At 45.1% G+C, this 16,322-nt stretch overlaps 1 protein-coding gene across 2 annotated transcripts in view; it reads left to right on the top strand.

Moving 5' to 3' along the window:
• Positions 1-16,322, top strand: part of HIP1 (huntingtin interacting protein 1) — a 154,283-nt gene that overhangs the window by 107,908 nt on the left and 30,053 nt on the right. For both annotated transcript variants that reach the window (XM_032606529.1, XM_032606530.1), the window contains exons 5-9: positions 7,205-7,285; positions 9,369-9,445; positions 9,907-9,968; positions 13,445-13,585; positions 15,563-15,620. In XM_032606529.1, the coding sequence (XP_032462420.1) occupies positions 7,205-7,285; positions 9,369-9,445; positions 9,907-9,968; positions 13,445-13,585; positions 15,563-15,620 (419 nt within the window). The remainder of the gene's footprint in view (positions 1-7,204; positions 7,286-9,368; positions 9,446-9,906; positions 9,969-13,444; positions 13,586-15,562; positions 15,621-16,322) is intronic.

Raw genomic sequence — 16,322 nt, 5'->3', positions numbered from 1 at the left:
GGACAGGAGGTAATTTGCCCTTTGAAGAATCTCCCCAGGTGATTCTGATGTGTCATTTTGCCCCACTGGTTAAGAACTGCTATGTTAGCTCTTTCCTTCCAATTCTTACCTGTGTCTGTCTGCACTCACAAAATGTTAGCAATTATGTTGTCCAGTCTACCCATTATAGACGAGAAATACAGGCCCAGAGAGGGAAGCAGCTTTTCCTATGTCACAAGACTAGTTAACCTAAACAAAGCAGAGGTTTGTCCCCAAAACTCCCAACTGTATGCTAGAGAGCTTTCTATTACATTTCTGTAACATGGAAAGTTTAGGTCTTTTTCCTTTTTTTGCTAGAATTTATCTGGTATATCTTTTTTCATCCTTTTACTTTTGACTTTTCTATATTCTTTTTAATATTTTTTACATATATATTTATTGCACTGTGGCCAGAGAATCATTATGATATTGATTTTCGAAGTTTTTTTGAGACTTGCTGTGTGAGCTAGCTCATGGTCAGTTTTTGTTTAAAATTGAAGTATAGTTGATTTATAATACTATATTAGTTTCAGATGTACAGCACAGTGATTGACTGATTGACTTTTCTATATTCTTTTGTCTTAGAAATATACTTGTCAATAGCATTTAGTTGGATTTTTTTTTTAATTCAAGATGGCAGTCTTTGTCAACTGGACACTTACTCTGTTTACATTTATTATAATTCATAATATGTTTAGATTTATATCTCCCATCTTATTTTATGCTATTTGTCCCATCTGTTCTGTTTCTATTTCTCTCATTTTTGCCTTCTTTTGGATTGATTGGGTATTTTCTTTCTCATTCAGTTTCCCCCTCATTACTAGTGGGAAGATAAAAAATAAAAGCAGAGGTTTTGTTTTTTTTTAATTTTTTGATAATGTTATCTAATAATTACAAAGTGCATGCTTAGGTTATCAATGTCTAAAATTCATATCAATGTCTAGATATCATATCTGTTTCCAGTATAGCACAAAGACCTTAGAATATTTTAACCCCATTCACTCCCTTGTATGTTGTTGTCATGCTTTTTAATTTTTGTTGCTTTTAGACCCTAGAAAATATTTTATTTTAATTGTCTTATTCTGCACTCTTCATTTCCTCTTACATCTCAGGCCATCCATTTGGGATCTCTTTCTTTCTGCCTGAGTTACTTCCTTTAGAACTTCCTTTAGTGAGAGTGTGCTGGTGGCAAACAACCACTTTTACCTGATGGAGAATGTCTCTATTTCACCCTCATTCATGGAAGATATTTTCTCTGACTTTAGAATTCTGGGATAATAGTTCTTTTCTTTCAGCATATGGAAGATATTAGTCAAGGTGTCCTTCCACTGACTTCTGGCTTCCATCATTTTTATGAAGTCTGCTGTCAGAGTTACCATTGCTTCTTTGAAGCTAATCTGTGTTTGTTTCTCTGTTTTTAAGTTCTTAGTATTTATCTAGGTGTGAATTTATTCTAGATTCTTTGGACTTTTTAAATCTGTAGATTATTATATTTTATCAGTTACAAAAAATTCTCATTGTCTCTAAATATTGATTTGCTTCATTCTTTGTTTTCCTCTGAGGCTTTGGTTAGCAGTATTTTAGACTTTCTCACTCTATTCCCCATGTCTTTAAACCACTATTTGATTTTTTTCTACCTGTTTGTTTGTCTCTATACTGCATTCTGGATAATTTCAGTAAATCTAGCTTTCAGTTCACTTATTCCCTCTTCAGCTGGGTCTAATCTGTTGCTAAACCTCTCCATAAGGTTTTCAATTTTAGTATCATTCTCATTTCTTGGAATTTTAGGTTTGGTTTGGTTTGGTTTTTTCTAATCTGCTTGGCATTCTTTATAATTTATTGTGCCCTGCATATATTTTGAAACAGTCTCTAATTTTTTTTAGGCTTGTTAAATATAGTGGTTTTATATATCACTTTTTATAATTCTAGTATCTAAAGCCCTTAGAGGTCTGTTTCTGCCATCTGTTGTTTTGATGAATTTTGCTCCTGCTATGTAGTTTCTTTTTGTATTTAGTTACTTTTCTACTGTGAGCTGCTCATTTTCCTGGAGATTTTTTTGGTGGGAATTCTTTGAATTCTAACAAAGGCAGCTTCCTCCAGAGGGAATTGGCACTTGCATCCATTAAGATCACTCTAAATTAAATTCTCAGCTTAAAAGTTATGTGAATTCTGAGCAGATCCCCTTGAGGACTGGCTCACGGGTCCAATTCTCAGCAGTAGTTTTTTCCGCCCTCTGATCACAACAGTGGTTTAAGGCAGTAGATTTTCTTTGCAGTCCTCAGGGGCGACTCCTTCAGTGCAGGAGTACATGTGTGTTATTTCCAATTTACCCTTAATTCCCCTGCACAGCGGAGGAAGTCTTTTGGCTCTTCCACTAGACTCCTCAAGTTGCGCAGGTGAGAGCCCTGCCTCCTGTTCACCACCTGGGCCTTAAGGCCCAGAAAACCAAAACTCAGGTTCACTTGGTGTGGCAAAGTGCCCCCTCCCCACCATTCCCTGACCCCATCAAGTCATTTGCTCTCTGAATATCTGAATTACTCAGTTCCTGGCCTGAGGATTTCTTACTCTCTTGCAAGTTCATTAATGCCTTCAAAGCATTTTTAATATTCCACTCAATATTGTTAGTAGTTTTCAGTGGGAAAGTCAACCCAGTTACCTAGCCTGCCTGCCTTGTTATCCAAAATAGAATTCTTTTAGGTCTTTTTTCCTATGTAGTCTGTCTCTTCCATTTGACTAAGAGTTTCTGAAGTTAGAAACTTCTTTTACTTTTTTTTTTTAAATTAAGATCTTATTTTTTTAAACAGCAGTTTTAGGTTCACTGAACAATTGAGTGGAAAGTACAGAGTTTCCACATACCTGCCCTGCCCCCACACATGCATAGCCTCGCCTAATGGATGAACCTACTGACACATCCATCACAATCACCAAAGTCCATAGTTTATATTACAGTTCACTTGTGGTGGTGTACATTCTGTGGGTTTGGACAAATGTATCCATCATACAGGTTATTTTCACCGACTTAAAAATCCTCTGTGCTCTACCTGTTCATCCCACCCCACCCCTACTCATTCCACCCCCCCACCCCCACCCCCCAACTTTTGGCAACCACTGATCTTTTTATAGTCTCCATAGTTTTACCTTTTCCAGATGTCATATAGTTGGAATCATATAGTATGTAGTCTTTTCAGACTGGCTTCTTTCAACGTAGTAATATTCAATTAAGTTTCCTCCATGTCTTTTCATGGCTTGATAGCTCATTTCTTTTTACTGCTCAGTAATATTCCACTGTTTGGATGCATCACAGTTTATGTATCCATTCACCTACTGGAGGTCATCCTGGTTGCTTCCAAATTTTGGTAATTATGAGTAAAGCTGCTACAAGCATCCGTGTGCAGGTTTTTGTGTGGACTTAAGTTTTCAACTCCTTTGGGTGAAAACCAAGGAGCTCCATAGTTGAATCGTATGGTAATAGTATGTTTAGTTTTGTAAGAAACCACCAAACTATTTTCCAAAGTGGCCGTATCACTTTGCATTCCCACCAGCAGTGAATGCGAGTCCCTGTTGCTCTGCATCCTCATCAGTGTTTGGTGTTGTCAGTGTTCTGGATTTCGGCCATTCTAATAGGTATGTGGTGGTGTTTCATTGTTTTAATTTGCATTTCCCTGTTGACATAGGATGTGGAGCATCTTTTCATATGCTTATTGACCATCTAAACATCTTTCATACGGTTTCTGTTAAGGTCTTAGGCCCATTTTTTTAGCTGGATTGTTTGTTTTCTTATTGTTGAGTTTTAGGAGTATATTTGTATGTTTTAGATAACTGTCCTTTATCAGATATGTCTTTTGCAAATATTTTCTCCCAGTCTGTGGCTTATCTTCTCATTCTCTTGACAGTGTCTTTTGCAGAGTAGAAGTTTTTCTTTGTTTATTTGTTTGTTTTTGCCATGTTGGGTCTCAGTTGCCGCGTGGGCTTTCTCCAGTTGCGGCGAGTGGGGGCTACTCTGTGTTGCGCGGGCTACTCACTGCTGTGGCTTCTCTTGTTGCGGAGCACGGGCGCTAGAGCGCGCAGGCTTCAGTAGTTGCGGTGTGTGGGCTCAGTTGTTGTGGCTCATGGGCTTAGTTGCTCTGCAACATGTGGGATCTTCCTGGACCAGGGCTCGAACCCATGTCCCCTGCATTGGCAGGCGGATTCTTAACCACTGCGCCACCAGGGAAGTCCCAGAGTAGAAGTTTTTAATTTTAGTGAAGCCCAGCTTATCAATTATTTCTTTCATGGATTGTGCCTTTGGTGTTGTATCTAGAGTTATCACCATACTCAAGGTCATCCAGGTTTTCTCCTTTGTGATCTTCTAGGAGTTTTATAGTTTTGCATTTTACATTTAAGTCTTTGATCCATTCACCTTTTACTTTTTTTTTAATATAATCCATTTTAAAATTTTTTATTCATTTTATTTATTTATTTTTGGTTGTGCCGGGTCTTAGCTGTGGCTGGTGGGCTCCTTAGTTGCAGCCAGCGGGCTCCTTAGTTGTGGCATGGGAACTCTTAGTTGCAGCATGCATGTGGGATCTAGTTCCCTGACCAGGGATCTAACCCACGTACCCTGCATTAGGAGGCGAATTCTTAACCACTGCACCACCAGGGAGGTCCCCACCTTCTTGATCCTCATACATTTTCACATGAAGTATAGTTGTCTTTGATGATGAGCATATTTTTGCTTTTTCTACTTCTCACTACTTTGTGATTTTTCTATAATGAACAAGTATATCATAAAATACGAATTTTCGTAGAAAATTAATACATTATGCAATACTGTCATCTCTGGCATTGATGTTTTTAAACTCCTTTGATTACTCAACTCTCTTTGGTGCCCCTTGAGGCACCTTTCAAAGGATTCCTCTATGCTAGAGGATGTAGATGCACTTAGAAGAAAATGTAGAAGTCAAGAGTCACGTGGGAGCCACAGTTATTCAGTTTAAGGTTCTTTGTGCCCCATTTCCCTTTTCTTTTGTATATAATGGGGAGTCTGCTAAGCCTAGCTTCTGCCCAGGCACCTAGGACATGACTGCATGGGCAGACTCCATGGGAAGGCTTCTTCTTTACCAGCTAGGTTTAGTCCCATTTCAAACCCCCATCCCAGGTATAATACCATAGATACTCTTAGTCTGTTGAAATCCATCTGGAGGAGGTGTTTGTTCTCCTGTGTTTAGATAGAGAGACAAAAGGAAGGAGATAGCCTGTAGTCAGACTGTGATTACTAAGGATGGGAGACTTAAGGTTCTTAAATGAGAAACATCGTCCAGAATTTACCCAAAGGATGTTTGTACACAAGATGATACTGTAAGAATGTTCATCGAAACATAGTTTACATAGAAAAACTTGGCTACAATTAAAACACACAACAGTAGGGAGCTGGTCTGGTAAATTACAGTACAGACTTAAAATGTACTGGGTAGTCACGAAAAATAATGATACAGAAGAAAATTTAAGAAGATGGAAAAAATTGCAGTATATTAAGTGAAAAAAACCATATTGATCCCATTTTATCTTTTAAAATAAAGGTGGAGCACAGAGGATTTCTAGGGCAGTATCATACTCTGTATGATACTATAATGGTAAATCCATGTCATTATACATTTGTCAAAACCCATAGGACGTACAGCACCAAGAGTGAACCCTAACGTAAACTTACTTTGGATGATAACAATGCGTCAGGCTCACCAATTATAACAAATGTCCCACTCTGGTGAGCGATGTTAACAGTGGAAGAGGCTGTGTATGTGTGGGGACGGGGGGGACATGGGGAATCTGTACTTTCTGTTCCATTTCGCTGTGACCCTAAAACTCCCCTAAAAAATTAACTCTGTTTAAATTGAAAAAATAACCTTGTGAACCCCAAAATGTTAGCCATGATTGTATCTGGTGGTTAGGTTAAGGGTGATTTGTTTGCATATGTACTTTTTTACATTTTCCAAATGTTCTTTCTAATTTCGTTTTTCAATGTATATCAACATTTTATTAAAATTTTTCCAAATTTTTATTGTGGTAAAATACACATAACATGAAATTTACTACCTTAAGCATTTCTTAAGTGTACAGTTGAGTGGTATTAAGTACGTTCATATTGTTGTATAATCATCTCACCATCCATCTCTGAAATTTTTCATCTTGTAAAACTGGAAATCTATATCCATTAAACAATAACTCCCCATTCCCCTCCCCACCTCCAGCCCCTAGAAACCACCGTTTTACTTTCTGTCTCAAGATTTTTTACTAATCTAAGTACCTCATATAAATGGAATCATACACAATTTGTCCTTTTGTGACCGGATTATTTCACTTAACATAATGTACTCAAGATTCATTCATGTTGTAGTACGTGTCAGACTTTCCTTTTTAAGACTGAATAATATTCCGTTGTATGAGTACATCGCATTCTGTTTATTCATTCATCTGTTGATGGACACTTTGGTTGCCTCCATGTTTTAGCTATTGTAAATAATGCTTCTGTGCACATGGGTGTGCAAGTATTTTCAAGATCCTTCTTTCAATTCATTTGAGTATATACTGAGAGACGGAATTTCAGGATCACATGGTAATTCTATTTGTAGTTTTGTGAGGAGCTGCCATGCTGTTTTCCACAGTTGCTGTACCATTTTACATCCCCACTAACAGTGTCCAAGGGTACCAATTTCTCCACATCCTCCCCAGCACTTTTTTTTTTTTGATATTAGCTTTCCTAATAGACGTGAGGTGGTATCTCATTGTAGTTCTTTTTTTTAATTTTTGTTGGAGTATAGTTGCTTTACAGTATTGTGTTAGTTTCTACTGTACAGTAAAGTGAATCAGCAATGTGTATACATGCATCCCCTCTTTTTTGGATTTCTTTCCCACTTAGGTCACCACAGAGCACTGAGTGGAGTTCCCTGTGCTATATAGTAGGTTCTCATTAGTTATCTATTTTATACATAGTATCAATAGTGTATATATGATTCTATCTGGTGGTTAGGTTAAGAGTGATTTGTTTGCATATGTACTTTTTTACGTTTTCCAAATTTTCAACCGTGGATGTATGTTATTTTCATACTCACACAAAATATATATTCTTTCAAAAAGAAATCCTGGCTGTAGATCTTTCAAACCAATGTTCTTCGTGTTGACACCCCACTTTCTTTCCTCATCCTGAAAGGGCCACCTGAGTGAGGGGTATGGGCAGCTTTGCAGCATCTACCTCAAACTGCTGAGAACGAAGATGGAGTACCACACCAAAGTGAGTCTTTGCAACAATCCTGCTGCCACTGCCAGCCATGCACTCCCCCCGCCCCTGCTTCCCCCACCTCCCCGCCCTGTCTCCTCACACCTGGCTGGGCTTAATTGTCAGGTTTTCCAGGTAATGAGACAGCCTGGCTTCTTAGGGAGTGTTCACACCATATCCCAGCTATGTAAGAGGAAACGTTTTATAGAGTAACTGCAGTCAGGCCCCTGGGATGTGACAAGGGGCCTGGGATTTTGGCCCAGGTCTTCTGCACCTTTTGTTCCCCATTTTGCAAATAGAAAGAGGAACCCGATCCACCAGGTGGCCTTATAAAAATACTTCAGAAGCACTGACTTGACTGTTAATAGAAACAACGCCTTCCATTTATATAGTAAGTTTCCACACAGGACCTTCTAATCAAGATATGACTTTAGCTGATATTTCTTTTTTTTATATAAGATTTTTTGAATTTTATTTTATTTATTAGTATTTATTTTTGGCTGCATTGGGTCTTCTTTGCTGCACGCGGGCTTTCTCTAATTGTGGCGAGCGGGGCCTACTCTTCGTTGCAGTGCGCAGGCTTCTCGTTGCAGTGGCTTCTTCTGTTGCGGAGCACGAGCTCTAGGAGCGCGGGCTTCAGTAGTTGTGGCTCGCAGGCTTTAGGGCGCAGGCTCAGTAGTTATGGCGCGCGGGCTTAGTTTCTCTGCGGCACATGGGATCTTCCCGGACCAGGGCTTGAACCCGTGTCCCCTGCATTGGCAGGTGGATTCTTAACCCCTGCGCCACAAGGGAAGCCCTAGCTGGTATTTCTTACACACTTAATGCATGTAAAAAATGCATGTGTGCCAAGTGGCATATAAGATTAAGAAAAAAGGGTCTACTCTTTAGGCGTTTACAGATCTGTCGGAGAGAGAAGCTTATACACTTGCAGTAGCTGTGTAATAGTGCCGGGCAGGTATGTGTGCCTGCAGAAAAGTGCCAGGGAAGTTTTGAAATGATGGAGGGATATGGCATCCTAAAGGGCAGAATGAAGGAAGTGGGTCTTGAGGTGGCCCTTGAAGGGTGGGTATGAGGCACATAGGAGGTAAGGAAGAATGGCATGCCAGGTGGGAGGGAAAATGGCCAGAATTAGGGAGCTGGCGGTGGAAATGGAGAAGGGGACCAGATCATCATAATGTCCCGACTGAATGAGGAAGTAAATGCGACCGGAAGGATAAAGGCACCGGCCTGAGTCTCTGAGGCAGATAAGCAGGGGTGGTGGGCCTGAGGGCAGGAAGGGGCTGCAAGGGCAGAGCGCCGGGTGTTACAGCCAGAGACAGAGGTGCCGGCGTGGAGGATTTCTTTCTTCAGAGCCTGAAGAACTCACACTGGCATTTAGAGCCCCCTTGGTGGACTGGCCACCCATCTCTCTGTGCTCCCCTCCACCTGCCCTGCTGCCCTGTGTTCCACCCGCTCCAGACAGACCACACCGAGGAAGAGAGCAGGATACAGATACTCGACAGCTGATGATCCCACATAACTTCCCCTGACTGTGTGGGTGCTCGATGTAATATTTTCCAGCCTTCAAGTTTATTTTACTGATTATGTTTTGCTAAAGTTAATGTGAGAATGGGTTTGCCGGCCCTGAGCTCACAATAGCCGCTTCAGGAGATGGCCAGAGGGCAGCGGGAAGCCTGGATAGTATTCAGAACATATTGGAAATAAGCAAAGGCTGCACTGCCTGCATGGTGTGGGTGTCAAGTTGAAGACCGACTGCTCTCACACGCTCGGTGTCATTGCACCACAGTGAAGATGTCTGTGGCACGGGCTGCGAGCGAGGGGCCCTCCCGCAGGTCCCAGGGTTGGGATGAAGCCTTCCCCTATGATGATGGGCGGTGGGTGTTCTTTGCCGTGAACCAATCACAGGACCTGTGTGTGCGTGTGTGAGGCTGTAAGCGCTGCCACACCTCCCCAGGGAGCACGCAGGCACCTGTACCAAGCAGAATCCACCTGCTGCAGCCCGAGCTCAGCGGGGCTGGCTTGCTTGATGTCGGCTTAGTTGGTCTGTATAGAGAGCTCTTGAGGTGCCCTGTTCTGACTTCCTCTGCCTCCCTTCCAGAATCCTAGGTTCCCAGGCAACCTTCAGATGAGTGACCGGCAGCTGGACGAGGCCGGAGAGAGTGATGTTAACAACTTGTAAGTGGCTGTCCTCACATTCTGGACTCGATGAGAGAGAAAGCTTGGGTAGATGCTGTCACTTCCGGTTAGGGTCACAGAGGACCTGAGGGCAAGGGCAGTGGCTGGGGTGGGGACTAAAGCCCCTGAGTGACTTGACCTTGGGGCCACTTACTCCTGGTGCCTCCTCAAGAACCCTTCCAGGGCACCTCCCACTCCAGGCCTCCCTTCTCTGTGCCCCTCTCCCCTCTTTCTTTGCTGCTTTCACTGTTGAATTCACCCTGCTTGATCTTCCAATGGCCTTAATATCCACTTAGTTTGGGGCTAAGAATTGAAGCTGGTGTGTGTGTGTGTGTGTGCGTGTCTGTGTGTGTCTGTGTGTGCACGTGTACACTGGCGGCAGTACAGGGCTTGGGGGCCGGGACAGGTGGAGCGCTGGCCTCGGGCCGTGGAGTATAAGCTCTCTTTCCTCTTGGGTCCAGTTTCCAGCTGACGGTGGAAATGTTCGACTACCTGGAGTGTGAACTTAACCTCTTCCAAACTGGTGAGTCTCTCCCTCCCGTCTGGCCCAGGCTTTCCTGGGCATTCACCTAACCCCCAGCCTGGTTCCCTGCTTGGACCAGCTGGCCTAGCCCCCGTCTCCATACAAGTTGTGCAGTTCAGGGCCAGGGAGATGGAGCTGCCCACACTGTGTCTGTTCTCTTGGCCCTGGTGCAAGGAGGGGCTGAAGCCCAAGGGCATTTTCACATGAGCGGAAAGACTGCGATCCCCACCCTGCTGGCCTCCCTGCTAAGCCTAGGCCTCCAAGAGTCCAAAGACAGTTCCGGCCTCTGACAGACCCTAGACTGTGGCCCCAGCACTGGCTGGTCCTTTGGCCCAGGCTTGTGTGCTGCTCAGCTGGGCTGGCCCTCAGGGTGTATTTCTGCCCAGGTGGCCTGCACAGTCACCCTTTCTGCCCCAGCATCCCGTGATACCTGGCTCTGTTTCCGTATGCATTGATCACTTGGGTTATTAGCAATAGATGCTGAGCTCCTCCTCAAAAATCAGGAACCATGCCTGCTCACCTCTGTTCTAGCCCCATGCCTGGCATATAGCAAGTGCTCAACAACCAAGTTTAGAATGCTTGCTTTCTGCATGAACAGCAGTGAAGAAACAACAGGTGGACAGAGTTCATAAAATGTTGTCAACGGGCTTCCCTGGTGGTGCAGTGGTTACGAATCTGCCTGCCAATGCAGGGGACACGGGTTCGAGCCCTGGTCCAGGAAGATCCCACGTGCCGCAGAGCAACTAAGCCCATGTGCCACAACTACTGAGCCTGCCCTCTAGAGCCAGCGAGCCACAACTACTGAGACTGCGCTCTAGAGCCTGTGCTTCCAACAAGAGAAGCCACTGCAATGAGAAGCCCGTGCGCAGCAACAAAGACCCAACTCAGCCAAAAATAAATAGATAAATAAATAAATTTATTTTTAAAAAATACTGTCGACATCCAGCTGAATGCTCTGGAATTATCTGGGGAGAATTAGCTAGAGTTTTCTAGAGAGAGCTCCCCCAAGTCTTCGCACAAACTCTTCCATCGTTAAATGGCGGTGTTTTTCTCATCCCCCAGAGAGCAGTGATTCGGAATCAAGAGCGTCCTCTACACGTTTCCCCACCTGCCCCCCATCCTCAGTCACCTCTTGTGAGCCACAGAAATCGAGAGAGCTGGTATTAGAAGAAGTCTTTCCAGCTCCTGAGTCCTAGTCTGTGACCCTGTAAGATTGGGACCAGAACCTTCGGAAGGAGGCCCTGCATTTTCAAATGCGGGAAACGTGGGCCAATTACAATTAACATTTATTTGGTGCACTTGCAGTGATTCTCAAAGTGTGGTCCCTGGACCAGCAGCATCGGCATCCCCTGAGAACGTATTAGAAATGCACACTCTCGGGTCCCACCCCAGACCTTCTGAATTAGAATCTCTGCGGGTGGGGCCCAGCCATCTGTTTTAACAAACTCCCCAAGTCTGCACTGTCCAACAGTGTTGCCACTGGCCACGTGTGACTATTTAAATTAATTACGATTAAGTAACATTCAAAAGTCAGGGCCTCAGTTGCACTCACCACATTGCAGGCACTCAGCAGCCACACGTGGCTAGCATATTGGACACACGTACAGAGCCTTTCCATCATCACAGAATTCTACTGGAGTGATCCTATGGGGGGATCCTGATGCATGCTACAGTTTGAGAAGCGCTGAGCTAGAAAATAGTTTTCAACCCTGGCTGCATATTAGAATCACCTGGGGGGGCTTTTGAAACCCACTAATGCCCCAACCCTACCCCAGACCAATTAAAAAAGACGGGGGTGGGGGGGGGCATGGAGGAGTTGCAGGCAGACATTAGTAGTTTTCAAATTTCCCCAGGTGATTTTAATCAATCTCAAAGCAAATGGGAAGGACCACTGCACTGTTGCCATGAACTTTATAGGACATTCTCATTTAATCCTTACGAGACCTCCTTACAAGACCCTTAAGAGGTATGTGCTATTAGAACCATCTGCATCTTACAGAAAAGCATCTGGAGGCACAGAGAGGTTGAGTAACTTGCCCACGGTCACACAGCTCTAGATGTTACTAGATGCCAAGGGGCATTCCTGGAAAGCGGCAGGCAGGCCGGGAGATGGAGCGGCCTGGGGTTCCTTGCCAGCGTGGAGCCTAAGGAAGCCAGGAGATTTGGGGATGGCCGCCTCGCAGTGACAGCTGCTTTTAATTTGTGTCAAGAAGAAAAGCTGCCTTTTAATTAGAACCGTTTGGGTTTTTTTTTTTCTTTCACTTGACAGACTAAGCTTGTTAACAGGGACTAGTACAGCCCGGGAAGGCCGAACACAGTGGCTCTGGGCTTTCCTCCGGGGCAGTCCCACTCATTGAGGGACTGCAGGGAAAGTCTTTTGGTGCCGGCCACGTGCAGGGTCTCCGGAGGTGGTGGGCAGCCTCTGCAGGGAGGAAATCAGGCCTGGCCAGTGGTGTGCACTCAGGGTCCACGGCCAGGCATCTAGGTGCTTGGTTTAGGAGCTAGGGGCAAGGGGCAGGGGGTTAACGTGGAGGGGTCTGTGGGAGCAGCTTGCTTTCTGGAGCCCGGGAGAGTGGAGGGCAGTACTTTCGTTGACCGGCTTCCCCAAGGACCTCCGTCAGCCTTGATCCTGATGGTTCGTCCTCTTCCTGGCTCCTTGCCCTGGGTCCTTGCAGCCTCTCCTCCGACTGTCCACCAGGGTTCCTGCATTTCCCCCCTTGTGGTGTTCCAAGAACCCTGTGACAAGCCAGTAGGAAGCCAAGGCTGAATTATTTCCTTCTTCGTGTTCTGATCAATGTTTGATAGTTTCCCCACATGTTTTCTATTGCACCACCAGATTGGGTGCTTCTCAGGGTCAAGATCACCGTGAGACCAAGTTCATGCCTGAGACAGAGGGCTGGATTGGCTGTCAAAAGCCCCTTTCGATCCTGAAATACTGATTCCCCATAAAACGGAGGGCTTCCCTTGAACAAGAGCCCACCTCCCCATTAAATCAGAAACCTTAAAAGGGGATGTGTTCTTCCTGCCCATATTGGAGGGAGGTGGGGGAGGAAGCATGAAGCTCCTGAGACCGGAAGGAGGCGTTCGGGATGCTCCCCCAGTAAATCCCTCCCGCCGGGCTGTGCACAGAGTAGATCAAGTTCATTTCACCTGTTTGTGACACACAGAGCATCTTGGCTGCCAGGGCCACAGGCTCCTGGTCTAGACGTCGCTGGCCACTGGGGCTCTGGCTTTTAACTCACCATCTCTCAGCAAAACCGCTTCTTGGCTTTGTGATCACCTTCAAGTTACTTACTCCCCTGTATGATGGCGATACTCTTAGCTACCCCATAGGAGTGCTGAAAGGGTTAGATGCATCACATGAGATCATGATTGCACAGAATAGGTCCTCGTGTGTTAGACTCCTGCCTTCTCCCGTCTGAGAAGTTCGCCTCTAATTTCCTAGCTCTGCTGCCTCTCCCCTTTCTGTCCCCTAGTGTTCAACTCCCTGGACATGTCCCGTTCCGTGTCAGTGACGACAGCCGGGCAGTGCCGCCTAGCCCCGCTGATCCAGGTCATCTTGGACTGCAGCCACCTCTATGATTACACTGTCAAACTTCTCTTCAAACTCCACTCCTGTGAGTATACGGGGCTTGATCTCTGGAAACTTCTGGCTGGAAGGAGGTTCACAGCCTGAGGCTGTCCCTGGAGGGAAGCAGCTGCCCCCAGTGCCCTTGGCTTTCTGCTCCTGACCCAGAAGGCCCTGGAGCTCCCGGCTGTCTTGAGAATAGAAGAGCAGGGCCAAGCCTTGCTGTGCTCAGGGAAGCACCTGGCCTGCCACAGCCGTGACTCAGGGTGGTCCTCACCCTCCACCTCCAGCTCTACCACGTCAACATCTATGTGTGTCATGTATGCTGCAGACCACACAGATGAGGACAGACCCGGCCTAGACCCACAGGAGCAAAGGCATCAGTTTCCAAAGAGTTCATCAGCGCAGTCTCTTTGCACAAATGGGTTTTTGTGGAGAAATGTAAAATATAAAACGGCTGCTCAAATCAATGGAAGGCCATACCTCCCCTAGCCACAGATCCTTGGGATAGTTTCACGGAATGTATTTTGGAAACTACTGGTCTTGTGGACATTCTTATCCGTTTATGTGCTTCTTTTTTTTTTTTTTAGGAATATATATATATATATATATTTTAACATCTTTATTGGGGTATGATTGCTTTACAATGGTGTGTTAGTTTCTGCTTTATAACAAAGTGAATCAGTTATACATATGTTCCCATATCTCTTCCCTCTTGCGTCTCCCTCCCTTCCACCCTCCCTATCCCACCCCTCTAGGTGGTCACAAAGCACCGAGCCAATATCCCTGTGCCACGCGGCTGCTTCCCACTAGCTATCTACCTTACGTTTGTTAGTTGTGCTTCTTATTTAAAACGATGTGTGTGGGTGCTGCTTCCTCAGGGTCTGCATTGTTAAACCATATCCCAGATGAATCTGATGTGGCTGGTCCCTGGGTCACACTGTGAGGTGGCCATCCTGAAGGGTGTACACAGTCAGAGTGCATGGATGATGGAAAAGCGAGAAAAATCAAGACTCAAATGGATATTAGCAAGGTTTTATTGCAGAAGTCTAGGACAAGGGGTACTCTGGAACAGGTCACTGACAAGGATTAGTCTGGTTATTTAGACCAGAACAAGGGAAGCAGCATCACTGTCATTAATGTAGGAGGGTTTCATGGGAGGGAGGTTGGAATTCTATGTTCAAGGGTTAGAAGGGTTTTGGAGCAGCGGGGCGTGTCTGAAGGAAGCAGAGAGGGTAGACTAAATCCCAAGAAAAGAAGGCAGGCAGTTGCATAGAAGCTCTGAATACAGATGAACTTGTTCCTAAGATACTACAGAACCATTGTTGCACACTAGGACATCCCCACTTCCTTCTATAAAGTGGTGAGTTGTGATAAGAGACAGGTAATTATTTGGGTTTAAAGGCCTTCTTTAAAGGCAGAGCAATACACAAGACCTTCGAGAACTGTGTGGTCAGGGAAAAAGGGATGCTCCATACAGTATATGCTTTTCTGAAAATAAATATTTTCTTTTCGAATAGATTTAGATCTACAGAAAAGTTGCAGAGATAGTTCAGAGAGTTCCCATATACCCCTGAACCCAAGGGTCTCAGTCCTGCAGTCTTTGCCTGTCTCTGGCAGGCTCTCTTGATCTCTCCAGACTCATGTCTGTGCTGGGCCTCACCCAGTGTGCCCAGTGCACACAACTCCCCGGAGGGAGCCCGCCTCTGGGGCCTGCCGTGGTCCACCCTGCTGCTTGGGTCAGGTCACCGCTGCTGTAGTCAGCGACGTAACTTCCATCCTGCTCTGTCGAGAGTGGCTTGCAGTCCAGGAGCAAACAGAAGGAAAGATCTGACTGATAAGTAGCCCCAGAGTCCCTGCTGGCCCCACTGGGCCCTCTTGGTTACCAGTCCCAGGGCAACTCTAGGTCAAGAATGCCTTCCTGCAGGGCTGGCCCCCCGCCCCAGGAGGGATGGTCCCTTCCCGCTGTGTCTTGCCTGCCCTCTGGTCCTCCTATTCCCTCTTAGTCTTTTCCAATTTCTTCCAGGTCTTCCAGCTGACACCCTGCAAGGCCACCGGGACCGCTTCATGGAGCAGTTCACAAAGTAAGCGGCTTAAGTGAGAGAAAGGAAGGCGAATCTAAAAGTGCTATAAAGTCAATTAATCCATGCAGGAAGCACTTGCTTTTAAATCATCGAGGGGTGAGGGTATCTGCTTTAATGCTTTAAAAAGCGAAGGAAAAGAAGATGGCAGCAAAGCTACCAATGGCTGGGGAAGCTATCGGTTCTCTAATAAACCTCACAGAGAAAGACAGTTTCATTCATTCAGTCATCCTGCTTTATTCCCAGGGCTTCATCCTCTTCCGTTTTTCTTCTCCCTAAGTTCTCATGGTTTTATACCGTATACATGCTGACAACTCCCAAAGATATAACTCCAGCCCAACCTTACCTCTGGATTCCAGGTTCACATCCCCGGTGGTCTATTTGACATCACTATACCAAACTTACATCTCAAACTAAACTCTAGGTTTTCTTCAGAAACCTTTTTCTTTCCCTTCTATCTCAGTAAATGCTGCCCACCATCCACTTAGGACAGAGATCAGAACTCACCATTTTCCTCATTCCCCGTGTCCAATCTATTAGCAAGTTCAGATGATAATTGACAAAGAGGTCTTGTCTCTGGTCATATCTCCCATCTCTTCCACTTCCATTGCTGTCTACCAGGACCCTCCGATATGGACGGGATGCTCTGGATTTCAGCTCCTGCCCTCTGCAATCCTATCCCCACCCAGCAGTTAGAACGACCTT

This window comes from Phocoena sinus, chromosome 15, assembly GCF_008692025.1.
Source record: "Phocoena sinus isolate mPhoSin1 chromosome 15, mPhoSin1.pri, whole genome shotgun sequence".
In the NCBI taxonomy this organism is placed as follows: domain Eukaryota; kingdom Metazoa; phylum Chordata; class Mammalia; order Artiodactyla; family Phocoenidae; genus Phocoena; species Phocoena sinus.
The sequence above is the reverse complement of the archived record's forward strand: the minus strand, read 5'-3'. Positions and strand labels throughout refer to the sequence as shown.